Consider the following 27646-nt stretch of genomic DNA (forward strand, 5'->3'; position numbering starts at 1 on the left):
CAGGGTTTCGTGAGCCGGGAGAGGTTGTGGCAGAGAGAAGTCCAGAATCAGAGGCTGAAGAGGAGCAGGTGGGAAAAGGCAGAGATCGGTCGGGCTAGTGAAGAAACCAGGGTGTCTCTCCTCCCCACTTGTCTCCCAGAACCAGAAGAGGTGTGAAAGGGGCAGAAGAGAGGTTGGCTGCAGGTAGATGCCATCTCTGATTGCTTGGGTGAAGCCCCGGAGAAGAGGGGACCTAGACAGCTGTGGGGAGGCAGGGATTTTCAGTCTCAGCAGCAACTGATCCATGGGGTGAGACCTACCAGGGAGAGCTGCCCATTAGGCCTGACACTCTTCCAAGTCTGTGCAGATTGTGTTCTTGCTAATAAAGAGTTAACTCCCAACTTGAATGGTGTGATTTACTGCTGGCTGAGGCTGATAGGACCCAAACAACACCTGGAGGTGTCGGGAAGGATCATTAGCTGAGTGGTAGAGAAACTCTCTTGCAAGCAGAAGGTCCCAGGTTCAATGCCTGGCAGCTCCAGATACAGAGACTCCTACCTGAAATCCTGGAAAGCTGCTGCCGGTCAGTGTAGACAATATTGAACTAGATAGACACATGGTCTGATCCAGTCTAAGGCAGCACCCTTCCCTGACCAAAGAATCATGGGAGCTGTAGTAAATGGGTGCTGGGAATTACAACCTCTGTTAGTAGTCTTTTTGTACTATTGCCTTCGGGCAAGAGATATATTAAATCAATTAAATCAAGAACAAATAGACTAAAAAACAGTTTCTACCCAAAAGCTATATCCATTTTAAATACTGTAACTAAATAATTGACCTGAAGAGTTGTGTAGGCATGTGCATGTGTGGCTGGAAATGTGTTTTTTTGTTTTGTGTCTTGTTTTTGTTTTTATGGGATAGCATCCAATTTCCTTGTAATTACACAATGACAATAAAGAAATCTAAACTAAACTAAACTATGGTTCTCACAATCCTTTAGGTGGCTGGGAATGTGTTCAAATTGTAAGGTATGACTGGAAGAGCTGTTCAACAGGGGAACAGTCTCCCTCGGGAGGTTGTGGACTCTCCTTCGCTTGGAGGCTTTTAAGCAGAGGTTGGATGGCCACCTGCCATGGATGCTTTAGTTGAGATTCCTTCATTGCAGGGGGTTGGACTAGATGACTCCCGGGGGTACCTTCCAACTCTACGATTCCATGGTTCTAAGTTATGGTTTTGAGCTTCCGTAATATAAAACAGGTGCTGCCCTCTGCTGGGTGGATGTGAGAATTGATGGATTAAAACAACAGATGGAAAAAGGGTGGGTGGGTAGCTGCTCCTTGCCTTCCCTGCTTACATTGTCTTCGCCATTATCTTAAGCTACTCTCAGATGGTAGAACCACGGCAGCCCATCTTGCAGCACTCTAGACTCCGGTCACCATCAGCCCCAGTTACAGACAAAGAATTCTATATGCACTCAAAACCAAATCTGCCCCAAACCTCACTTTCCAAAACAATTGTACAAACCAAAATGCAGCCATCCATCGACATTCCTGCTTCACCAAACTGTGCCATGCAGTTCTCCAGTCAAGGTTTACAAAAGTGCACGGATGAGGGGAAAACACAATGTGAATAAAAATGAAGGTATTTGTGAAAATGACATTCAGAAATACGCGATGTTGCGGGGGGAAGAAACGGGCTGCAGCAACGTGCACACTCCCCAAAATGTAAAGATGTGTTTATTAGGAGAAATCGGCAATAAGATGCTAATGAAATTTCACAGGTTTTGTGAAATTGTGAATTGCTCCGAAATGTGGAGAGCTGGATTTAATACAGTGGTACCTTGGAAGTCGATCGGCTTAGCTCCCGAACAAATCATCTCCCAAACATCACAAACCTGGAAGTGACTGTTCCAGTTTTTGAACTATTTTGGGAAGCCAAACGACCGACGGGGCTTCCGATTAGCTGCAGGAGCTTCCTGCAGCCAATCGGAAGCCACGATTTGGTTTTCTAACGTTTTGGAAGTCAAACGGACTTCCGGAACAGATTCCGTTCGACTTCCAAGGGACGACTGTATTGGGGAAAATGAGAAAGTGAAAGGACTGGAACTGAACAGATCGTGCCGCCTGTAGCCCCAGCCAGCCAGGCCAATGATCAGGGATGATGGGAGTTGTAGTCCAACAATATCTAGAGGGCACCAAGATGGCTAAACCTGCCTTGGAAGTAAGGCCCCATATGGTCTGGGCATTTAAAGCAGTTTCGTACCACTTCAACTGTAATGCCACTTAACCTTACCAGTCTGGAGGGGCCCTGAGATAGGAAGCTGCCGTATGTCCACGTTGGTGGGGCTCAGGATGTGGGGAGCAGGGAGAAGCACATCATGAAAGTCTGGTCAGCCCTGGTCTAAACAGAAGAGGGAACTCTGGCAGGGCAACAGGAGTAGTAAAAAAAAAAAATGGCGGCCACTCCCGCACATGCTTCCATGCAAAGGAGAAAGGCTCATCACCCTCTCTCTACCAATACTTCAGGGTAGAGGTCTTCTGCTCGAGACTTTTCCTGGCAGGCGTTTTATACCCCAGTCTCTCAGCTTGTCCCGACATTTCTGCCCAGTCAGAAACCCAAAAGCTTGGGCAACCCTCTGAGGAAGTTTCCGGAAGGTTCTGAGGCCTACGCTCAATCCGGTTGCCCCGTGTCCTTGCTTTCAAGGGGCTCCCGGGCCTCAGTCGAGCGGTCAGGGTTCGAAAGGGAAGGGGGAGCGACGGTAGCAGGGAGCCGCCTGTCTTTGGGCTTGTAGACGAAACTCGCAGGGCCCCCTTGAGCCTGGAGGGTCTCCGAGCGGAGTCTCAGCGGGCAGCTGTCCCCGGCCAAGAGCTGAGAGGAGCCGCATGACACCAAGAAAAGGCCATAGGTCTCGGGATCGGAGACGCCATACTTCTCGGCGCACATGGCGCACACTGATGCCGTTGTCATGCCAGGGAGCATGGAGATGGTCTTCTGGTTGTTGAAGGGTTCGCAGAAGGAGACATAGAGGATGTTCTGAAGGGGGTGGGAAGCAAGAAGTTACCGTGTAACCAAGGACCTTGAGGTAGTAGGCCTGCCATTAAAGCAATGGTTCTCCAACATATTGGAGTGGCAGGAGCAGATAAAATAAAATAATCATAACAACAACAACAACAACAACACAACAACAACAACGATGATAGTGATGGTGATGATGATGATGTATTATTGATACCCCGCCCATCTGACTAAAAACACGATAAAACATCAAACATGGAAAACTTTCCTAAACAGGGTTGCCTTTGGATGTCTTCTAAAAGTCCTTGACATCTAATGGGAGGGTGTTCCACAGGGAGGGTGCCACTACCAAAAAGGCCCTCTGCACGGTTCCCTGTAACCTCACTTCTCAGAGTGAGGGAACTGCCAGAAAGGTCTTGGAGCTGGACCTCAGTGTCCAGGCTGGACAATGGGGGTGGAGACGCTCCTTCGGGTATAGTGGACCGAGACCATTTAGGGCTTTCAAGGTCAGCACCGATGCTTTGAATTGTGCTTGGAAACATACTGGGAGCCAAGGACCAGTGTTATCTATTAGATGGCAAGTGTGGTGGGGAGATTCAAGGATAATCAAAGAAACCTTTCTACATTTCAGTGTAGTATACAGTGGTGCCTCGATTTACGAATTTAATCCATTCCGAAGGCACCTTCGTAGGTCGAAAAATTCATAAGTCGGAAAGCGCCATTGGAAACGCGATTTCCCATAGGAATGCATTGGAAACAGAAAAATTCGTAAGTCAAAGCAACTCCATCTAAAAATTCATAAGTCGAAAAAACCCTATCTAAAACTGCTGCGGTTTCCATTTGGATGTCGAAAAATTCATAAACGTGCGGCCATTTGCCCCATTCACAAGTCATTCATAAGTCGAGGTACCACCGTAGTATGGTATCAAAATATTTCTATTCGCAGAACATGGAGAGAGATCTTTTCAAAATGAGAGCAAGAGCAGTTGGCTAGCCTTCCACAGTTCTCCACGGCACATTGTTGTGAATTTCAACTGTGGCTGATATGAAAGACCGGAAAAGAGAAAGGCGTCTTTGCGTTGATGAAGAGTTGGGTTTGTCTCAAATGAGACCTGATACAACGAGATTACGCAGCGAAAGCAAGCTCACACCTCTCAATGAGTTTGTTGACGTACCTAAGGTACATATGTCAGAGGCTCATTCATAAAAATATTTTGGGGAGGATTCCTGTTCTTACGCTGCTCTTACATAGTTCTTAGACCTTCTGGATGTTCCATGATCATGTCCCTTCCAGCTCTACGATTCTATGATACAGTGGTACCTTGGTTTAAGAACAGCTTAGTTTATGAAGAACTTGGATTAAGAACGCTGCAAACCCGGAAGCAGTTGTTTTGGTTCGTGAACTTTGCCTTGGAAGCAGAATATGTTTCGCTTCCCTTTGAGGGTGTTCCATTTGTAAATTGAGTCCCCTGCTGCTATGGGAAAGCACGCCTTGGTTTAAGAACGCTTTGGTTTAAGAACGGACTTCCAGAACAGATTAAGTTCGTAAACCAAGGTACCACTGTACTATGAACTTGAGGAACATGCGACGAAGCTCCTGCAGATTATCTCAGGAATTGGGCTGGGGTATAAAGGTTCAGACAGTCCCTGGGGCAACCTGAACCTCAGCTAATTAACGCAAGGACCTTGAACCCGGCTCAGTAGTGGATGGGCAGCCAGTGAAGATGATTTGATACCAAACATTGAGCTTGCAACCCCAAGAGATGTCAGTCTTTCCCCATTTCCATCCACACCAGGAAAGGCACCCGGGCACCTTGCAAGTTGTTCCTTTGCCTGCATGGCTCAATTTCAAACTCTGTGCCCCCCCCCCCAAAGTCACCCGACATCATTGTGATGTCAGTTTGATTGACAGGTGAGGAACAGGTGTGGGGAGGTACTACTCTGGCCCAGTGGCCCGACTGAGTTCCGCACCCCATCCTGGAATTTGGCTCCCAGAATCCCTTTCTCTCTCCCACTTCATAGCCCCCTGCTTCAGCATAGGACTTCTTTTCCAGACTCCAGCCTCACCTGGGAATGGCGCCGGTTGGCGTGGTGATGGTGGATGGTTCGGCGCCGATGCCACTGATGGATGGAGCGTTGGGCCTCAATGCTGATTTGCCGCGTCACCGTGGCAGCTGGCTGGAAGTTCTCGATGTGGAAGAGGGCGCCAAACCAAGTGGTGAGGTAATAACCTCCTGCGGCGCGAGAGGGAGGGAGAAGAGAAAACCCACGTCAGAGGGAGATGCACAGGCTCAGGAAGGCTTTTGTGCATTGTTGGATCCGAACCCTTCAGAGGATTGAACTCAGGCCTGGCTTAAGCACAGAAGCGACACCTGGGCCACTGTTTTCAGTCCTGTCCACCAGGTGGGTCACTCCCTGAACCAGAATGTTACTTAGAGCGAAAATAGAATCGCTAATCCTGTGCCTGCTGGCAAAGACATCATCGCTTGGTGTGCTTCAGTGCACATCAGCGCAGTTCAATTAACTCAAATGCAGTAGAAGTGGAGTGTGGCTTTGCGTCCCTCTGTTCCAGGGATGCAGAACCCGTGGTTCGCCATATGTATAGGTATAAGGCGGTATATAAATTCAATAAATGAATAAAAATTAAAAAAAATATGTTGCTGGACTACAACTCACATCATCCCTGACCATTGGGCCATGCTGGCTGGGGCTGATGGGAGCTGAAGTACAACAGCTCCCTCACACCTGTGCTCTATTCCCTATATGTGTATCATGGACTGGCTGGATGCAGAGGAATGGTGGGAGGAACCAGCTGGAGAACCCCCATGGGAAGAAGGCTCAGAGTCAGGATTGGTGGTGGGGCATTGATGAGTGGTTGGAGGGAGAAGACTGGGAAGAGGAGGTGTCGGAAGCTGAAGAGGCAAAAGGGCTTAGTGAGCTGGGAGAGTCTGTGGCAGAGAGATGTCCAGAATCAGAGGCAGAAGAGGAAGCAGGAGAGCAGGGGGGCCAAGAGGCAGAGGTGAGGCAGGCTGGGGAAGAAGCCAGGGAGTCTCCCCCTCCTGCTTCTCCAAGAACCAGAAAAGGTATGAAAAGGGGAGAGCACAGAGAGAGAAGACAATGGAGCCCCAGATTGCTTGGGAAGGAGACTTAGGGAACTGTGAGAAGGCAGGGACCTTCAGTTCCCACTTCTGCACTTGGGGCAAGATCTACTGGGATGAGGTGCTGCGCTCACTAGGCCTGGTCTCCTTTAATAAAGAGTCAACTTACGCCGCATGGTTTATTGCTGGCTTGTTCCTGACACCCGCTCCTGACAACATGAGGCAGAGACTTCTGGGGACTCCTAGAGACATTAACCCTAAACTTTAGGAGGACATCCAGTATCTAGCAAAAATCCAGATCATTTCAGGATACCCGAGGGACAACTTGCCGGGTTACCTTCTCCCTGCAGCTGGCTAGGGTCCACCAGTTCCATCATGTACTCGACATCCAGCTGCACCGAAACCACGTCACAGTTCACCAGCATGTAGATCAGAACCGGCAGGAAGTCGTCGGCGCCAAAAGGCTCTTCCAAAAATGGGAAAACAGAAGAACGTCATCAGAGCCAGCCCTACTGTTCAGGTGCAAGGAAAGCAGATGTAGAGAAATTATTATCTCTTTCTCTTATAATACAGTCGTCCCTTGGTTGTCTCGAACATTTTGGCTCCTGAACACTGCAAACCCGGAAGTGAGTGTTCCGGTTTGCAAATTTTCTTTGGAACCCGAAAGTCCTACTGGGCTTCCGCGGCTTCCAATTGGCTGCAGGAGCCTCCTCACCTTGGTTTCCTAACATTTTGGAAGTCGAACGGACTTCCTGAATGGATTCCGTTCAACTTCCGAGGTACGACTGTACTGTTCAGTGAAGCTGAATGTTGGGAGATTCGGGACAAGCAAGAAGAAAAGCACTTCTTCCCAAGTCAGGCCACTTGGTCCATGCAGCTCTGTGCTGCCTTCACTGGCTGGCAGCCACTCTCCGGAATTTCAGACAGGGAAGCCTTCCCCAGCTGGGGATGGAAACTGAGACCTTGCTGGAGGCAAACCAGCTGCTCTATACCACTGAGCTCTTTCCCATCTCTCAGAGATATGTTGGCAAGGCCTCCCTACCTGTTCCTCCGGCAGCCTGGTTCATGGCTTCATAGAGCATCTTGCAGACTTTGAGCATGTGCGTCTCCTTCTTCTTGGGGGAGTAAGCCAGGTGCATAAGGCTCAGCTTGGCCTGGATGCGCTCCAAGGTGGCCCCGTCTGGGACGCCAGCCGTCACGCCCAGCTCGGCCAGGCTCTGCCGCCGCATGGTGGCCTGGTGCTCGCGCAGCTTGTTCAGGGTGCCGTCGTGGGCGTGGAATTCGTGCAACTGGGTGTAGATGGAGTCCCGGAGAGGCTTCAGCATGCATTTGTACAGAGCGGCTTCGACCACGGAACCTAGTAGAAAAACGATACAAAAAGGGGGAAGAGGGAGAGAAAGAGAAAATGAAGCCACGGCACATTTACTGTGGATCATGTAGGTCAGGCAAGTGGTGTATCGGAGAGTGAGTACAACTCTGGGATTCACCCCCCCCCCCAGAGGAGGAGCAATGATGCCACCTGGACGCTCCTTGCCCTAGCACAGGGATGAGGCGATGACGAGGCTTTCAAGGTTGTGGCAAGTTTAATGATGATAATACAGTAATGGGCGGCTTATCCTAGAGGAAATCAGAGGATGAGAATCCAGAGACCAGACACACTTTCCCTTTTGTTTGATGGCGTTCCAGTTTAAAATATAACCACATTTTTCGCAAGGTTGCTTGCACTTTTAAATGAAAACAGAAAGGTTGGATTTTCAGCTGGCTAAGGGCAGGGGCGGAGGAAGGGGGGTGCGGTAGGGGCAGTGCGCCCTGGGTGTCACCTCTGAGCAGGGTGACAAAATGGCTGGGTGGCACTCACGGCAGGGCCTGCAGCGCGCCCGAGCCGCGCTTCTCTCCTGGGAGTGACGCAGTGGCTTGGGCGACCCGCTGCCTCCCCCTCAGCTGTAGGGTGACTGAGTGGGAGGAGGAGGCAGGCAGACTCCTCAGAAGCCCCACGCATCCTGCCCTGGCTGGCCCCGCCCCTGGGCCCCAGGCATGCACGCCACCCCAGGCGCCCAATCGCCTTGCTCTGCCGCTGGCTAAGGGTTGTTGTTTTTTGTTGAAAGCTCAATATGTTAAAAGCTCAGTGTCTTCTACAATATGGCATTCAGAGGTGCAGGGAGAATGTGTTTTGACTACACACAATTATGGTTTTGGAACATAACCCCTGCTTAAGCTAAGCGTCAACTCTACGGCTGTGCTTCCTCCCACCCCTTAAAGTGAGAATTGAAAAGTTCCCAGGAGCTGAGATTCCTGCATTGCAGGGGGTTGGACTAGATGACCCCCTGGGGTCCCTTCCAACTCTTTGATTCCAAGAAACCTGGTTCTGGATTCTGGGTGGAAACATCAGTAAGTGGACCAAAGCCCAAGAAACAAACAAGCACAGCGAATCCAAAGCCTCTTTGGATTTCTTTGTGTCCAGGAAGCTACCTAGGTTCCTCTTTGCATCTGCTGGACTTCCTTTGCTGCGCACGGTGTGGCCTGCATCAGAGCCTCAACCACAGCTTCCTAAGTGCTCTGCTCTGGCCCACGTGTGAGCGTGTTGCAAGCTGGCCGCGGTCCGAGTGGAAACGGCAGAGGTGTTATTTTCGGCTCCTCAAGAGATACGATGAAACAGATTTATAAGCAGCTTTGCCGGGAAGCAGATAACCTGACGGGTGTGGCGGTTTCTGTTTTGGGGGTAGACAGAACTTTGCCCCCGCCAAGATTGCAACCTTGGCCCTGCATTTGCAAACTCAGAGTAGCACAAGAGGAGGAAGAGCAAGAGCAAGAGATCGTGGGGTTGCCAAATCAGCAGCACCCCAGACCCTGAGATTTCAGGACCCAAATCTGAGACCTGAAGGGGGGAGCCCTGGTGATGTCACAGATGTGGGCTCTGGAGATGGAGGTTAATCGGGAGAGGGCAGTGGAGGAGGGCAGACCCTACAGACTCTGAGCCCTGGAGATGGATGTCAATTGGGAGAGGGGATGAGGGAGCAATGTAGGGCAGCGCCCACCTATACCGATAGTCTGTGCAATAATTTGAAACTTCAAGCTGCACACGTAGTTTTCTGAATAATTTTGTTGTTGTTGTTTTTTAAAAAAATAAAGATTGTATAATAGAAGAAGAAGAAGAAGAAGAAGAAGAAGAAGAAGAAGAAGAAGAAGAAGAAGAAGAAGAAGAAGAAGAAGAAGAGGGGGAGGAGGAGGAGGAGGAGGAGGAGTTTGGATTTGATATCCCGCTTTATCACTACCCGAAGGAGTCTCAAAGCGGCTAACAATCTCCTTTCCCCTCCTCCCCCACAACAAACACTCTGTGAGGTGAGTGAGGCTGAGAGACTTCAGAGAAGTGTGACTAGCCCAAGGTCACCCAGCAGCTGCATGTGGAGGAGCGGAGACACGAACCCGGTTCCCCACATTACGACTCTACCACTTTTAACCACTACACCACACTGGTGTATTATCTTTGAAGGGGGCATGGCCATAAAGGGACCCTGTCCTTCTGAATTTGCCACGACTACACTACTGCCAGCAAACAAAACTATTCAAAACAAAAGACTCTCAAGTAGGATTACCCTATTTCGAAGATAAAAAAGAAGACACATTTGCCAGCTTCTACTTTTAACTATGGATTGCTACGACGACTCTCATTTTACATACCCATGAAAAAGAGAACATGTTGCGGGGGTGGGGGGAGAACATATGGCAACCCAACTTGCCCCCCAGCTCCCAGCATGCTCTGCTCCTTGTGCCTGCATGGGCATTGTTTCTAAAGAGGCTTTGTAGCTTGTGCATTTGCCGCCCTGGGCTCCCCCCCCCCCCGCAGGAGGAAGAGCAGGAAAACGAACTTAGTAACAATAAATACCCAGGTCCATCTCCTCAGCCTCGCTGTGCTCGCAAACCACACGCAGCTCCGAGCTCTCACACAGGTAGCCCTTAAGATTACTGATCATCTGCCGGATCTCCTGGAGCAGGTCGGTGCTGGTCGCGTACCATTTCCCGGCATCGCGCAGGATGTGCCCCACAAAGCTTTGCACCAGCCCTCCCACGTAGGACGCCGGCTCCTGGGCCAGCTCCTGCACCCGCTTGGACACCCGACGTTCGGCCGAGAGGAACCCGCTGAGCGTGCTGCCCACGGCGGAGAAGCGCTGGAGGACCTTGTAGGTCAGGACGGAGGAGGAACGGCGCTGCTTCTTCTTCTGCTGAGCTGCCGCTGCAGTGAGGAGCCCCTCCGCCTCGTCCTCCACGCTGCTGACAGAGAGCGAGTCGAGTTCGGGGATGGGAGGCAGCAAGATGCTCTCGCTCAGTAGAGAGGATTCGGAGCTGGACTTTTGTAGCAGCCAGGCAGGAGGCGTGGTCGGGATCCCCTCGATCCAGGAGACGCGGTGTGGGGACTTGACCTCCTTCAGGTGGAGGTTGGGGGACAGAGGCGGCTCTTCGGAGGCAGCTTCTGAACTGCTGCAGGCCAGGCTGCGATGAAGAGGCCTCCGTCGCATGGTGATGGAGCGGCGGAGAGGGTCACCTGAGGGTTGGCGGCAAAGAGAAAGGCATGCTGGGTTAAACTGCTCTTGCTTGCAGGGTGCCCTCCCCAAGCAGGCTCGCTTGGCACCATCATTGCAAATCTTTGCTGCATCTGGACTCCAGTCCCTGGGATGCACCAAGTCTCTCCTGGTTATGAAGAATTGGAGAGCCGAGTGTCATCGGCATTCTGATGGCACCTGGGCCCCCGTCTCCTACAGTTCCGGGCACAAACAGACAATGGGGGTACATCTGCCCGCATGACTCCCCTTCCAGGGTGGCCCTGCAGGACATAACAGAGCCTGTTCTTATCAGCCAAGGGCTTGGCTCTGGACCTTGCCCACCTGTAGCCAACCAGCAGGCTGTTAGACAGTAACCCTCCGTATGTCGGGAATGGAAACGCACGCTTACCTGCAGGCCGAAATTACATACGAAACAGACTATCATAGTATCATAGAATTGTAGAGTTGGAAGGGACCAGATGGGTCTAGTTCAAACCCCTGCCATGCCCATGACCCTGAGATTCTCATCCTGTACTCACTGAGCTATCACACTGAAGCGCTCTCTCTCACTCTCTCTCTGTCTCCCACCCACGCCTTACTGGCTGAAAGTGCAGGCCAGGATGGCACTAGCCAGCTTTTATCTGCATGCTCCTTCTGTCCACATACTTTCCAGGAGGGACAGGACACAATCTGCTCTTATCAGCAAGGCCAGGCCCACAATCCAGCTGTATTAACTCAACCTAAAGGAGCATCTCCACCCCTGTCGTTCAGTCCAGACACTGAGGTCCAGCTCCAAGGGCCTTTTGGCGGTTCCCTCCCTGCGAAAAGTGAGGTGACAGGGAACCAGGCAGAGGGCCTTTTCGGTAGTGGCGCCCACCCTGTGGAACACCCTCCCATCAGATGTCAAAGAAATAAACAACTATCTGACTTTTAGAAGACATCTGAAGGCAGCCCTGTTTAGGGAAGTTTTTTTCTGCAGGCAGAATTACACGCGAAACAGACAAGCAAGATGGTGATCCCACTGGTGCTGCCTTGCTCTCCATCTCTTTCAAACACACTACCTTACCACACTACCTTACTGGCTGAGAGGGCAGACTCTTTCCCCAGCCCTACCTGGAGATGCTGGGGAACTGAACCTGGGGCCTTTTATTTTATTTTTTAATTTAGTGACATATAAAACACTTACATTTACATTTACACAATACATATACAGTCATACCTCGGTTTAAGTACACTTCGGTTTCAGTACTTTCAGTTTAAGTACTCCGCGGATCATCTGGAACGGATTATGCAGCTTGGGACCCTCGTACCTACAGGACCACCTCTCCTGGTATGCCCTGCAGAGGAACTTAAGGTCCACAAACAACAATATTCTGCAGATCCCGAGCCATAAGGTGACTAGATTGGCCTCAACTAGGGCCAGGGCCTTTTCAGTATTGGCCCCAACTTGGTGGGATGCTCTTTCACAGGAGAGCAGGGCCCTGCGGGATTTGTCATCTTTCCGCAGGGCCTGCAAAGCAGAGCTGTTCCGCCTGGCCTTTGGGTTGGATTCAGTCTGACCCCTGTGTTTTCCTCCCTCATGGTTTGGATTTATGGACTACTGCAAATGAGGCTGCATTTTAAATTTTAATATTGTATTTTAATCTGTATTTTAATTAATTGTTTTCTTTTCTATTATGTCTTATTGTAATTTTATTGGTGTTAGCCGCCCTGAGCCTAGTTTTGACTGGGGAGGGCGGGGTATAAATTATTATTATTATTATTATTATTATTATTATTATTATTATTATTAATCCACTTTCCATTACTTTCAATGGGAAAGTTCACTTCAGGTTAAGTATGCTTCAGGTTAAGTACAGACTTCCGGAACCAATTGTGTACTTAAACCGAGGTACCACTGTACACAACACACTACCTTATTTTCATAGCATAAAACATACCTATATTACTCATAGAATACCTACCTATACTATACATTTCAACATACCTACACACCTACCCCACACGGACACCCACCAAATGACTTGACTTCCAGCTGTTCTTGTTACGCTACTTTATTTTTCCAACTAGCTTAAACGCATGTCATTATTTCTTTGATCTCTTCTTCTGTCTTAACTTCACTCTAATCGTTTTCTGGATTCACTCAGTATCTGTCAAAAATTCTACTTTTCCCACATAGATTTTGATGTGTTCCTTAAAGATAGCCCACTCCTTATTCACTTTTTGTACCGTGTCTCCTCTTATCCTCCCTGTTAATTCGGCAATATGGAAGTATTCCATCATTTTAGATAGCCAGTCTGTTTTAGTTGGCACGTTGCTGCTTTTCCAATTTTTGCTAGAGAAACGCAACCTGTGCTGTTGATAAAGATAGTACAACTCGTACAGCACGTTGGCGACAAATATTCACACAATTCTTCAAAAACAATTTTACACCCTTTATCAAATTTGTGAGAAAGAGACCATTACTTGCAAAGTGCCATGAAAACTTACAAACTACCTAAAATAAAGTGAACTTGCAATATCAGATTTTACTAGGTTTTTCCATTTTTTAGCAATTAATAACCTTGCCGCCGTAGTCGCATACAGAAATATTGGTCTGACTGTTCTTTTTATTTCCTCTGCCATGATATTTAGGAGAAAGGATTCTGTTTTGTTTTGTTTTCAAATGAGAATCTAAACATCTTTTTCAATTCATTATAAATATTTACCCTCAGTAATTCTGAATATGGTACGATGCTGATTCAGACCATTGATCTATCTAGCTCAGCACACTGTCCACACTGACTGGGAGCAGTGGCTTCCTGGGGTGCAGGCAGAGAGCATTGTCAGCTCTGCCCAGAGGTGGGGACCGGAGATGGGACATTCTGCATGCAAGGAAGATGCTCTGGCACCGAGCTACACATCTTCCCTACACACCGAGTGCAGCGGGAGAGCAGGAGAATTGGAAGCAGAGTCTTCATGCTATGAATGTGGTGGATGCCCTCGATAGGAGCAGCTCCTTACCTTTCTCCATCTCCTCCTCCTCCTCTTCTGGAGACCCTGGATGATCCAGACTCCCATGGGCTCCTTGTTTCCTGGATGCTGCTGAGCCGGACTTCTGGGGAATCCCCAGCCCATTCGGGAACCGCAAAGTGCCCCTTGTGCTACTTGACCGGCACAAGCTGGAAGCAAGGTCAAGCCAGCTGCCATCGCTGTGCACCGAGACAAACAGCGGGTTGATGATGCACAGAGCTTCACCCTCGGACGTTATCCGGACAGAACAGTCTGCCTGTCTAGATTTAGAGGGGGCTCCATCCACACCCACGGGCCCATCTTCCACTTCAGCCGACACCAGCCCATCGTCAGGTTTAAGGGGCATTGTCCAGAACTCTGACAATGAAGCAAAGAGACAATGTGAAGGTTACTTTCTTTTTCTTTTTCCCCAGGTGGCTTTCCTGTGCCTTTAATTAACAGCTGCCTGACAGGGAGCTATTAAAACAAGTGCAGCTTCCCAACATGGAATTGCAGACTGGAAAGAGCTGGGCCACCTGGATTTCTGACTCTCATACAGCTTGTTAGCAAGGCATAGGACCCTCATCCCAGAACAAGGAGAGTGAGGGCTAATGGGGACACACACAAAAGCCAGCCTTGGAGAGGAGACCATTTTGTAAAAAAAACCCTCCCCAAATAAAGACTATAAGAACTTCCAGAAAAACTGTTTATTGAGCAATATTCCTGGTGTGTTTGCGGGGAGATTAGATATTGGCTACTGAATGAACATTCACTTTGATTTATTTGTAGAGAGGACAGACGAGGTTAGCCATTTAATGAGCGTTTGTTTTCCGATTTGCATCAAAGTGCTATATCCCACATTTTCCAGTGCCATTTCCCTGTCCCTTTCCTTATCGCAAATTATCTGATCTTTTGGGAAAGTCAGCTTGCTGCACAAGAGCTCCCAACCTCAAATTGTTGGTACAGGATTGAATCCCACCCAAAAAACAGGCATTCTTAGAGAGCGTTTGGAGACCAGAAAGCGAGGCGATGCAGACTTGGGTTGACCCAACCTATTCTGACAACACCAAGCAACAGAAATTTTGACTTGCAGGAGGAGCAAGGAATCGACACCCCCACCCCACTCCACCTAGTCCTCCAGTCCGCCCTGCTGTTCTCACTCACTCATGCCCAAGGCAGCAACCGCATCTAATTCAGGCTTGTATAGAAGTCGAAGGGCATCTGGGATCCTCAGCAGATGGGGCAGGATGTCTCTAGAAGCATAATGCAGCACATTCACAAAAACAATTCCTAAAGGAGGCCGCAAGAATCACAAGCCACAGGGAAGTGGTGTCTTCTGCTTACACCAAGCCATCCACAGCGAAGCTGCCTTATACCGAGGTCACTTCCATCTGGGCAAGCGTGCATCCTTAATTGTTTGCCCCAAACTCCGATTTCCTATAGCGCAAACTTTTGACATTAGCTGAAGACGTACAATAGAGCATGTGCTTCTTCCAGTGCCTATGTTATAGAGACATTCGTATTAGCCTCATCTCCCCACTACTCCATAAGTACTCAGGGTGCACAGGACAATTCTATACCTCCCTGCTGCTTTCAGATACCAACCCTGCTACAATGCACAATGTTGCCAGGTTCTGCATAGCAGTGTTCACAAACTAGATTTAATGAACACTCATATCAGAGTGCTCTGTAAATTGACAGCCATATAGCCTTTTCTATTCTAACTTTTTATGCTCTCCCACACATTCTTTTAGCTTCTTATAGTCTTTTATATACACCTTCTGTTTTAATAATTTTAGCTTTCCAAAATGTTTTACAGATTTTAAATGATTGTACCCCACCCTACTTATGCTGATCTATGACCGTAATAAAGATTTGATTGATAGCTAGATCCTTCTTTACTTCATATTTTATTGATTGATTTCATAAAATTTATACACTGATTGTAAAAAAAATCTCTAAGTATGAATAAAACAATAGCATTATCAGTAAAAGCAACTCTTTAAAACATTCAAAAGATAAAATCAGCAATAAACTGAAAACAGATAAAAATAGACATCGGCACTGTATGTTTTGAAGGGTTAGGTTTGTTTAAACGGAAATGTTTAGACACCTTTCTAAAGGCAGCTTCCTGGTGTCAACATGCAGAGAGTTCCAGTGTACGTGCTTCCACACTTAAAGATTGATTTCTTATAAATCAAAGCTTGAGATGTATTTGTGGGGGGGGGGGTCTCCCCATCAGCAGCTGCCCCCAGACACTTACCTGCTCACAAGGTGGAAACAGACCAGCTCCAAGAGGTCTCTGAAATGCAGCAGGGAGCCCTCCAGAGAAATCGCTGTCGGAATGAGAGAAGCATCAGAAGAAGGCAGTGCAAATATAGGCCACATGTTGGGGGTGTGTGTGTTTGTTTGACCCTTTCAATCTTTTCCCCACATAAGAAGGTCTTTTGGGGCATGGAGACCCACCCATTTAAAGCTTCTCTGTCTATCATTGACCTTTCATTACTTGAAGCTTGTGGGACAGTCTTTGCAACACGGCTATTTTCCAGACTTCACGGGCTGAGTAATGCACACTCCATGCACCTACGGAGTCAACACATGTTTAAAGCGCACGGCTTCTCCCCAAAGAATCCCGGGAACAGTAGTTTGTTAAGGGCACTGGAAACGTTAGCTCTGCAAAGGGCAAACCACAGTTCCCAGGATTCTTTGGGGGAACATTATGCAAAAGTAAAACATAAAGCAGCATTAAAAACAATGCGGATAATCATTAAGGTGACTGGTCAGTCATTGAACAGCTAGAGCAGGGGTCAGCAAACTTTTTCAGCAGGGGGCTGGTCCACTGTCTCTCAGACCTTGTGGGGGGCCGGACTGTATTTTTTTTTAAAAAAAAAAATGAATGAATTCCTATGCCCCACAAATAACCCAGAGATGCATTTTAAATAAAAGTACACATTCTATTAATGTAAAAACATCAGGCAGGCCCCACAAATAACCCAGGGATGCATTTTAAACAAAAGGACACATTCTACTCATGTAAAAACATGCTGATTCCCGGACCGTCCGCGGGCCAGATTTAGAAGGCGATTGGGCCGCATCTGGCCCCCGGGCCTTAGTTTGGGGACCCTGAGCTAGAGAGACCTGCTAGTAAAGACCTGTCTTGACCAGTCATCCTTCCCATAACCCCAGGTGCAGCGGAGAGAAAGCTACACTCTGCCCATGCCTAGAGGCATCTTTTATCTGGCTCTGGACTGATCCTACAAGTGCCAAGATGAATCACATGGGGCTCAGCGCTGGCTCAAATTAAGGCATGTGAAGTCCAACCAGGGGCACCCCAAAGGAGACATCAAACACGAAATCCAAGGATGGAATCCTTGAGTCCAGCCTTCTAGTCCTCTGTGTTAAAAAAGCACCGGATCCCATAGTGTCCCTCAGGACTATAAACTCACTGGCCTCTGCAATGTGAAGCCCTAGTTCCCCCTTGCTTCCCCAAAGCATCGCAACAACATTATGGATTTGTAACATGCAAAAGATCTAAGCATCTCAAGAGTTTGCAAGCCAATGAATGAGAGTGAGGGAAGGCAGAGGAGCAGCACAATGAAAAAGCACAGTTCTCCAAAATGTATAACCATGGTTTAAGAAAAGAGGAAAGAATGCCACTTTAAAACCAGAAAAAATAATCTTTATCTATCTATATATAGCAGTATCGCTTGCTTCCTCCGTACATAAATGAGCCTGGAGCTCATTCATACCATGTTCAAATTTTGAACAGCATCCACATCTCGTGTCTGCCCAAGCTGGTGACCCCCCATCGCACCCACGCCACTGAGCAACAACCTTCAAATCCAGATCTGCCCCACTCTATGCTGGGGTTGTAACCCATGGGCTACATGCTATATCCCCTCGTCCGTCCTTCCATCGGTTCGAGGAAAACACATGACTGTGGAGAAGAAGAAACTCCATTTCCAAGAAGAACCTGCGCTTTGCTTATGGGGTGGGGCCTGCGGCTAGCAACAGCCACTTGCGCCCTCTCTCTCTGTCAAGTTTGAATTATTTCTTGGTGGTGACAGCAGGAAGGACGCTGAGCTCATTAACCAAAGCGCATGATTCGCACGCAGGAGAACCTGGAGCAATTCCCGGCATCTCCAGTTAAAAACAGATCCTGAAGAGAGGTGGGGGGGAAGAATTTCTGGAGAGCTGCCAGCATCCAGAAGAGGACTAGATTACAGACCGCCTTGGTATGAGACAGCATGTGTGTGTGTTGTGCAGATGCCTGATGATCGTCTTCCAAAGCAACTACTGTACTCTATTCCGAACTTAAAAATGGAAAGCGTAATGCTGGTGGTCAACAAAAGAGGTTTAAAGACTGTCTCAAGGCAAATCTGAAAAAATGTAGTATAAACGCCAACAATTAGGAAACACCTGCCTGCGAGCGCTCCAATTGGAAAACAGCCTTTACTACTACTACTACTACTACTAATAATAATAATAATAATAATAATAATAATTTATTATTTATACCCCGCCCATCTGACTGAGTTTCTCCAGCCACTCTGGGTGGCTTCCAACAGAAGCCAAAGGTGTCATGGATTTTGAAGACACTCAAACTCAGAACGCAAGGGAGGAATGTGCTAAGAGGAAGGCACGCTTGACAAATCCACACCGTGATCACCTCCTGCCCGGAAACCAATGTCCCCACTGTAGAAGGACGTGTGGATCCAGATTTGGCCTCCACCTTCACTTCCGGACTTACTGTTAAAACCTTGTCTCTGGAAGACAATCTTACTCGGCTACAAGGGATCGCCAAAGAAGAAGTGGTGTGTGGCTAAGCTCCTGAAACTCTCTTTTTAGCAAGCATTGCAAGGGGTTGGACCAGATGACCTAGGGGGGGGTCCCCAACTCTATGATTCTATGAAAAGAAATGAAAGCAACTGTAAGTTTTCACCACCTGCTTTCCAGATCGCTGGCCCAATATATAAGGTGCAGACATTTTTAACGTGGTTTGCTCGTACAGTGTTTTCGTTTTGCAGGGGTCAAAATAAAAATAAGCCTCCATCCCGGAGCACACCGTAAATAGTGACGAGCAAACAAATGACAAGAATGAGGAAGTCGTGGGCATGGAAAGGGGAGTAGCGGAAGGTGACAGTTGATCCACTCACCCAAAAACACAGGCGGAAATTGCCTGTGACCTCGAGTGGAGTGTGGTTTGGAGCCCAGTTTTTAACCAGCTTATTGGATTACCCTTGTATTGGGCAGACCTTGAATTTACAGGAAGACAGCCTAGAGATTGGTGTTGTTTGAGGGCGACGTCCTGTGGACTATGCAAATTATGTGGGAATGAATGCACACAGGAAACTCCAGTATGGGCATCTAGCCTACCTCACGGGGTGGTTGTGGGGATAAAGGGGCAGGCAGGAGGAAAGCACAGGTGCTGGGCTCTTTGGAAGCAACAAGAAAAATGCTACCCACACATTCAATAAGAGTTCCTCACCTGTGGCTGGGCTCAGAAAAGAGGAAGGTGGCGTTTCTCAGGAGGCAATTGATAATGGAGCAGCTCAGCCAGAGATTGCAAAAAGTGGCTTTGGGGGGAGAGAGAGAGTTAACCCCTAGCCCTACCACAAGACTGAAGGGAGACCCCCATTTTATGAGAGACATACAACCTGCAAGGACCAGCCCTTCTAAGCCTCTCCAAACCATTTCCCCTTTTAAGCAGGAAGAAATTGTGTTGCAAAACCCACCAAGGATGAATAATGGGAGAGGCCTAATTTAGAGGAAGGGAGTGGGGTCTAAGGGTTAGAGGAAGAGTGGGGGGTAGATTTCCAGATGGGGAACAGTGATGCTGGTACAGCAGGGAGAGAGGAGCAAAGGTTCAAACCTGTATGATTCTCGGATCGAGGACTTAGGAACATAGGGAGATGATTTACAATGAGTCAGGCTTTGGGGTCCATCAAGTTCAGTATTGCTGGCACTGGCTGGCAGCAGTTCTCAGGTCAGAAGGCAACATGTGCAGGTCCTATTAATTTAAAAATCAGCCTTCTCCCCCTCTGCCCAGCTCCCAGGAAAGCACACATGGTCTAGCAATGGCTATTCGCAGCAATAGTTCAGTAGAGCTTCCATGTACACAGGCAGTATACCCCCAAAGCACCAGACCCTGGGAACAAATGAATCTGTGGTTCAGCAATGGGTATATCCTTTCCTTTATCACAGAACTGTACAGTTGGGGGAGATCCCAAGGGTCATCCAGTCCACCCCCCCGGCAATGCAGGAATTGCAACTAAAGCACCCCTGACCGATGGCCATCCAACCTCTGCTTAAAAGCCGCCAGTGAAGGAGAGTCCGCCACCTTCCGAGATTGTGGCACAGGTCAAATACACAAGACCCTCAGAGTGACCGAACCAACTCACCCGCGCCATTGTCCTGGATAGAGAAACAGCAGACAGCATCACCCCTGTTTTCCTGCGTTTGTAGGAAGAGCTCCCTGGACCCTCCAGCTTTATTTCCAGTGATAATGAACGTCTGGGTGCAGAAGGAAAAGGAAAGGGGGTGGGGCAGGAGGAGGGGAGAGAGAGAAAAGAGATGAGAAAACCGCTTGCATATGGATAGCAGTCGATGAAGCAAGACCCACCCCCCCACACCTCCTTCCCTTCCCCTTTAAGCAGGAAAGAGGAAACCACGAGCATCTGCAAGCACACTGAGAACGTGACAAGGAGCAACTTTTGCTGCTGCTGCTTCAGTGTTCAGTGGCAGCCTTCCCCAACCTGACGCACACACACACGGTGCTTTGGACTACAACTAATTTATTATTTATACCCCGCCCATCTGGTCAGGTCTCCCCAGCCACACTGGGCAGCTTCCAACAGAAGAATAAAACACAATAATCTATTAAACATTAAAAGCCTCCTTGAACAGGGCTGCCTTCAGATGTCTTCTAAAAGTCTGGTAGTTGTTTTCCTTTTTGACATCTGTTGGGAGGGCGTTCCACAGGGTAGGCGCCACCTCCGAGAAGGCCCTCTGCCTAGTTCCCTGCAACTTGGCTTCTCGCAACGAGGGAACCGCCAGAAGGCCCTCGGTGCTGGACCTCAGTGTCCGGACAGAATGATGGAGGTGGAGACGCTCCTTCAGGTATACTGGACCGAGGCCATTTAGGGCTTTAAAGGTCAGCACCAACACTTTGAATTGTGCTCGGAAACGTACTGGGAGCCAGTGTAGATCTTTCAAGACCGGTGTTATGTGGTCTCGGCGGCCGCTCCCAGTCATCAGTCTAGCTGCCGCATTCTGGATTAGTTGTAGTTTCTCTGGGGACTGTAGCTCTGGCCGGGGAACAGGGGCCTCCAACTCTTAGCAGTGGTAACAAACTACAGTTCCCAGGCCCTTCACAAAACCAAATATGAACGCCCCCGATTTGAGATGCTCTTGAAAGGCATGTCTGTTACTCCATTGCTGTTGTTGGCCTCGTGCGCCTCCAGGGATGAAGCCAAACTGTGACCTCTCCAGGGCACAAGCCTGGGCAGTGTGAATAGAGGTCCTGGGCTGCCCAGAGGACCAGAACCCCCTCTCGGCCTCACTGGTGTGGTCCAAAGGGAAGCAGAGCAAGACGTTTGACACCAGCTTGGCTGCAGGAGTTGCCGGAAGGAGGCGTACAGGGCGCCATCCAACCGTCTTAGGTCCTACTCTGGATTTGTGTAGCATTTACTCCTGGACCTTTTCTAGGATCAGAGTTTCCCTTCTCCTGGATGGGCTCCCTTCCCAAGTGGACAAGCTCCACCTGCCCCTCACTTTCTTCTGCAGCATGTGCAGAAATCACCTTCTTGAACGTTGGACCCAGTCTTGGTCTCACTGCTCAACCCACCAGAGCCTGTCTTTGCATGCAGAGGAAGTCCCTAACTCACTGAGGGTTTGAGACCCATCGGCCACCCTCACCTGTTTTAGCAGGCCAGTCAAAGCCATTTCTAGGATATGGCAGCTTTTGCATGCTGACGGCTTCTGGGAGCCCCAGGTGAGACCTGAGTGCAGGGTGGGAACCGAAGGCAGACAAACTACCCTAGAAGGAGCATAACGTGTCCCCCACCAGAGGTGCTACCCATCTCCTAATACCCCATACAGCTCTTTTCCATACTGCCCACACTGGACTCATCCCATTAAAAAAATAAAAATTGCTGGCCACTTACCCCAGGTGGGTGAACTGACAGCAACTCCTTGGCTTGTTCCGGTTGGCTCTCAAGAATCTCCCAAATGCTTCTGGTTGCAGAGAGCCGGTCCAGAAGTGTGATGGGGCTCTCACACTTTCCGTTCACCAGGGTATGCTGTAGGCTGTATAAGAGGCGAAGGGAAAGAGTAGAGTTGGAAAGAGTTAACAGAATGAAGGGCTCTTGCCCGCCCTGGCCTGAAAAAAACAGCTCTGAAGCTTCCCCTGCCTCCAGCTCTTACCTCCTGGCTAGTACAGTTCCCCACAAATCACTGCTCCCCTCTCCCAAGTCAGACTCCAGCCCCAGTTTGTTTCCCCCACTCCACCCCCGGCGGCTGATCAGCATCCTGCCAGTCCCTGGTACTTCCAGATGTTGTGGGACTTCAAGTCCCATCATTCTGTGCTGGCTGGGGATGATGGGAATGGTAGTCCAACAGCATCTGGAAGGTGCTAGGTTGGAGTTTAAAAAGATGTTAAAATATACATTTCCCAAAAAGCCAGAAAGTTTTTTATCAGGACTGATGGGAAATGAAATTAAAAAAGAAGACCAAAAACTATTCATGTACGCCACCACAGAGGCCAGAATAGTGTTGGCTCAAAGATGGAAATCGACAGAAATTCCAACAATTGAGGACTGGAGGGTTAAAATGATGGAGTATTTGGAGTTAGCTAGAATGACAGGAAGGATAAGGGAACAAAAAGACCCGAAGTTCCAAAAAGATTGGAGTAAGTTTGTGGAATACCTAAAGGAGTACTGTAAGACTATAAAGACACTAACAGGATTGACATAAAACCTACAACAGATACAATATAGACGTATTTAAAATATGGTAATGTAATTAAGAAAATGATAGGGATATGAAGAAAGCGCATTATATATGAAGATAACTTAGAAAACCGATACCGAAAAAGGAGGAAGTTATGTTCGGCAGAACAATAGAATGTATATAGTAAATAGTAATAGAAATGTTTTTATTATGGATTACTTTTCTTGTCTGTATATTGCAACTTTGTGTTTAAGAAAACAATAAAAATTTATTTTAATTTTTTTAAAAAAGGAAGGTGCTAGGTTGGCCTGCAGTGAGGCTTGGAGATCTATTCCCTCAGTCACACAGAGATCATAGAACCTTAGAACTGCAGGGTTGGAAGGGACCATGAGGGCCATCTAGTCCAGTGTTTGGGCCTCCAGCCATTTATGGACTACATCTCCCATCATCCCTAGCTAGCAGGACCAGTGGTGAGGGATCATGGGAACTGGAGATCCAAGTTTGGGAAACACTGATCTAGTCCAATGCAGGAATCTTTTGCCCAATGTGGGGCTCAAACCCACAACCCTGAGAGTAACAGTCTCGCACTCTAGCGACTGAGCTATTATGAAGGTTTGCTTACCCAGGCTCCTTTTCCACCGGGCTCCTGCCGATGCCAAGGATGGGCTCAGACATCTTTTGCGCCCACAGTTAACGGGTCCTCACAAATCCCACATTGCCAAAGGCTTCCTGGGTTTTCTGTTTGGCTTCCAAGCGCGTTCCTGGAGGTGGAAGGGAAAAAGTTGGGCAGATGAATCAGAGCTCCAGGTTTTCATGGGTTTAGGGGCAAGAGGCTGCGAGCGGGACCTCCAAGATCCATTTCGCTCCAGGCATGTGAAACGACACATCAGCTTACAATGTGACTCTGGACAGCACTCGGCGCTTGCCACGAAACACTCTTGCACGCAGGGCGTTAAAACATACCCTATTCACTTCAGCTCCATGTTAGGTTTCAATCTGGTTTGTGGGCAGGGATCACAGCTCAGTGGAAGACCACCTGCTTTAATAATAACATTTTTAATAATAATTTTATTGTTTGCATGCAGAAGTTCCTGGGCTCAATCCGCTCTGGCAGGATCTCCAAGTAAGGTTGGAAAGAGAGTCCATCCCAAAACCCTGCAGAGCCGCTGCCAGTCAGAGTTGACCGTAATAAAGGTCTGAGCTTGGTAAAAAGGCAGGTTCCTATAGTTCCAGTAGAGGCCCAGTAATTCAGTGGATCAGTTCCAGCTCACATGAGAAAATTTAAATTTGCTATGGGATGTGCCCCTGCTCGCTTTGCTTGCCACCCCCCACCCCCTTGCCAAAGCCACTCACATAGAACCATAAAACTGCAGAGCTGGAAGGGAGCCATCTAGGCCAACCCCACTGCAAGGCAGGAATCACAGCTGGTTTTCTACCACTTAGGAATGAAGGAGACCCCAAGGTGCCAAAAGCCACCATCTCCTCTTTGACCTCATCAATCGTCCACTCACTGGCCGGGGTTGCCTGTCCTGTCTCTGGTTCTCTTCTCCTTGCCCTCGGATAGCCCAGCAGCTGGGAGAGCCCAGCTTGTCATCACATTGCAGTTCACAGCACCATCTGCTGGCAGCCACACAAACTGCATCATGGCGACTTCCTTAGGAATGTATGTACTGGGAGAGATAAAGGTATCTTGCAGGGTGGAATAAACTAATAGGAGAGGCCTCCAGATTGTGTTTTGCAGGAGGGGTTCAAATGCATACAGGGACTTTGGCTTTGCAAATTTAAAATGGGTTGATGGGCACCCTGGAGCAACAAATCCACTAAAAAAAAAAGAACTTTTATGATTTGGAAAGTGAAGGGTAAATGCACCAAAAAGTATGGGATGAAACAAAGAATGATCAACAAAATGTAATTTGGTATAGGCTGGACCAGGCATCCCCAAACTTCGGCCCTCCAGATGTTTTGGATTACAATTCCCATCTTCCCTGACCACTGGTCCTGTTAGCTAGGGATCATGGGAGTTGTAGACCAAAACATCTGGAGGGCCGCAGTTTGGGGATGCCTGGGCATTTAATGCACATCTCCCCCACCCCCAGAAAAAGAATCATGGGAATTGTAATTTGTTTGTTTGTTTGTTTGTTTAAAAAGGCTTAGCTTGAGTGGATTGTTTTGCACTCAGTATTACAGCTTTCTGTGATTGTTTCATGTCACTGACAACATTTCATCTGAGACAATCTCTTGAGAGATGGTGAACAGAATCCAAAAGGGGGGGAGTCTCCTTTGTTATGGAAATTACAAGTAAATAGCCCACAAGGACTATAGCTGGAGACTCTATAGAGACAGACAGCCATTTGGGCCACACCCTCTTCCTCAGCTGTCATCTGGGGAACACCATCACCAATGCCAAAAGCCCAGCTCCACCACAGGCACCTTTCATCCCTGAACTGTGCCAGCTGATCATTATAAGAGCAACTGTTTAAAAAGTGGTGCTCGAGTCTGGTTTTTATTATATTGCAAGTGTATACACAGCGCCATGTTCTTGACACAAGAAGAGTTCACTGGTTTACTCCGCTTCAGCATACCCTCCAACATTTCTCCGATGAAAACAGGGACGTCCTATTCCATAATAATGGGCGTGATATTAAGAACAATTTAATTATTTATACCCCCGTCCACCTGACTGGGTTGCCCCAGCCACTCTGGGCAGCTTCCAAAATATATAAAAACATAATAAAACATTTTTAAAACTTCCCTATACAGGGCTGCCTTCAGATGTCTTCTAAAGGTTACTTATCTGCTTGGCTTGGGGGGGGGGAGTTTTACATAACTCCATACCCTCCAACATTTCTCCAATAAAAATAGGGATATCCTAAGGAAAAGCGGGATCAAATCAGAAACCATAGCACAACGAAAGCAGGACAAAAAGAAACTGGAACATTTGCGGCGTAAGACTTTGCAGAGTTTTGGCAGGAAGCTATGGGATATGCACCGTCCGACTGAGCATGAGGCAGGGGGAGTGCCCCCAAAATGTTTGGAGGCACAAACAATGTTGAAGGTGGGATTCCCACCCCAATAGCATCGTGAGCCTCAATAATCATGAATGCACAATAAAAGGGATAATCTGGAGGCAAGACCTCCTCAGTATAAGGCAGCTTCCTATGTTCCTATAAAAGGCTAACATGACTTACAGCCAGGCTCAAAATATCCTTAAGGGAAGCAGCTTCCAATATGTGGGCAGACGGTTCCACGCTGCGTCTTTCATCTCAAGCGTTTATGAAGTCCACACTTCCATAAAGTTCGCTCCAAAGATTCTAACTTTTAATGTGCGCGGGAGGTTGCAAGCCACGTGTGTACAGTAACAAGGAACATGGCGGCTTCTCAACAGTATCTGGGCCCAAGCAAACGCCCAACCCTGCCTACCGCTGACGCCAGACTTCAAGATAGTAGATTGCACTTGGGAAAATGTGTGCTGCACCTGAGTTGATGGCACTCTCCAGATTGGAGGCCAGAGTTTTCAGAGGGCCTTTCCCTCGCTATGGAGGAAAAACACAACTAGACAATTGTTGATCCAAGACTGAGCAGCTAAGGCTTACCAGAAAAGCACACAACCAGGGAATTCCTGGGAGTTGGGATGGCTCTCGGTGGTCTTATAATCTAGCCCCAGTCTGCAGTGCAATGACAGATGACCATCCAGCCCATCTAAAGATCTCCAGTGAACAACAATCCACTACTTCCCAGGGTCTGAAAGAATCGGCCCTCCTCTCTCTTTGGTCACAGCACCCAGAGGTAGACTACCTCTGCATGTGGAGGTTTGATTTCATTCTCACAGCTTCTAAGCATCAGCACATCTCTCTTCGCCACATCTCTCCTCCCAGTTTGGGAATTTGAAGTTTGCAGCTCTGCTAAAAGGTCACCGACATGCCCGGTGGATGCAGCACAAGACAAGAAGAGGGGGAACACACACACACACACACACACACACACACACACAGCAGATCTTACCTTGCAGTGATGGGTGGCAGTCTTAAGTTCCCTGTGCACTGAGCCTCAGGAGGAGCAACAAGGGGGCAAACGAGGGCTGCAGGCAGGCAGCGAGCGATGGAGGCCCAGGAGGCAAAGGCAGGGATGTGGTTTACACCTCTGTCAGCTGCCTTCACGTGGTCTCAGGGACCGATTGTTCCCTTCCCTTCAAAAGAAAAAAGTGTGCAAATACGAAAGCAAAAATGGGGCATAGAAAGAGGTGCACGTTCCAGGTTCCAAGCACCAGGGTAGCTGCCTACAGATTCAGTAACTTGAGTTTCAGGTTTGAAAAGCTTTTTTTTTTAAAATTGCATGAAGCAATTTAGAGCCAGATCAAAAACATTCTCCCCCCCCCCCCCATTGACGCTACACACCCAGGTCGTCTGATCTGGCACGTCTCTGCACCAAGACAAAAGTGTGGCACGTCCTCTTCTAAGAGATGTTCTTTGCAGATGATGCAACTTTGGCAGCGAACTCTGAGGAAGCTCTACAGAGGCTCATCAACCATTTTGCCTGCGGCGAGTTCAGCCTTACCATCACCTGACGAAGACCAACATCCTGGGTCAGGGCGTCACCACGCTCCAAACATCAGCACTGGTGATCACACACTTGAGATGACTTTGTCTGCCTGGGTTCCACCATAACCAGCAACCTCCCCATCAATCCTGCGCTGGACAAACGTACTGGTAAGGCAGCTATGGCCGTGGCTCACCTCTCACAAAGGGTATGGAAGAATGTGATGCTAACATCTGATCCAGAGATGAAGGTCTACCAGCAGGGGCGTACCCAGGATCAAAATTAGGGGGGGCAAGGGGCGGGGGCAAGGGGCGGGAGGGGAGGGGCCACAGTGGGAATGTGGGCGGGGCTACGTGGCTTGCGTCCTCCCAGCTCTTCTGAGGAGGCAGCCCCAGGCTCTTGTTCCCGGCGCGAAGCTCCAGAGGCGCACGGGGAACGCAAGCCTGGGGCTGCCTCCTCCACTTACACTCCCCGCTCCCGCTTAGCGCTCCTCCGCTTACGCTCCCCTCGCGCCTCTGGAGCTTTGCGCTGGGAGCCGGA

General features: G+C 48.7%; 1 protein-coding gene across 1 annotated transcript; it reads right to left on the reverse strand.

Annotated features, from left to right (window-relative positions):
* Window positions 1-1418: 1418 nt before the first annotated feature.
* RINL (Ras and Rab interactor like) lies at window positions 1419-26926 on the reverse strand. The gene is made up of 12 exons (XM_035120817.2): window positions 26573-26926; window positions 23193-23331; window positions 21787-21928; window positions 20023-20134; window positions 15885-15957; window positions 14786-14874; window positions 13634-13999; window positions 9976-10632; window positions 7135-7449; window positions 6430-6558; window positions 5062-5228; window positions 1419-3012 (listed from the first exon to the last, which is right to left on the reverse strand). The coding sequence occupies exons 2-12, from the start codon at window positions 23243-23245 to the stop codon at window positions 2650-2652; spliced, it is 2466 nt and encodes an 821-aa protein (XP_034976708.1). The 5' UTR covers window positions 23246-23331; window positions 26573-26926; the 3' UTR covers window positions 1419-2649.
* Between the last annotated feature and the right edge of the window lie 720 nt (window positions 26927-27646).

This window comes from Zootoca vivipara, chromosome 6 (assembly GCF_963506605.1).
Source record: "Zootoca vivipara chromosome 6, rZooViv1.1, whole genome shotgun sequence".
Taxonomy (NCBI): domain Eukaryota; kingdom Metazoa; phylum Chordata; class Lepidosauria; order Squamata; family Lacertidae; genus Zootoca; species Zootoca vivipara.

What these genes read in the sequence shown, in the direction of transcription:
- RINL (XM_035120817.2), bottom strand. Translation starts at nt 23,245, where the DNA reads ATGTCTGAGCCCATCCTTGGCATCGGCAGGAGCCCGGTGGAAAAGGAG. An exon ending in TGTCAGTTCACCCACCTGGG is followed by an intron (nt 20,135 to 21,786) that starts GTAAGTGGCCAG and finishes TTCTGCACCCAG; the next exon opens with ACGTTCATTATCACTGGAAA. An exon ending in CCAACCGGCGCCATTCCCAG is followed by an intron (nt 3,013 to 5,061) that starts GTGAGGCTGGAG and finishes CACCCCCTTCAG; the next exon opens with AACATCCTCTATGTCTCCTT.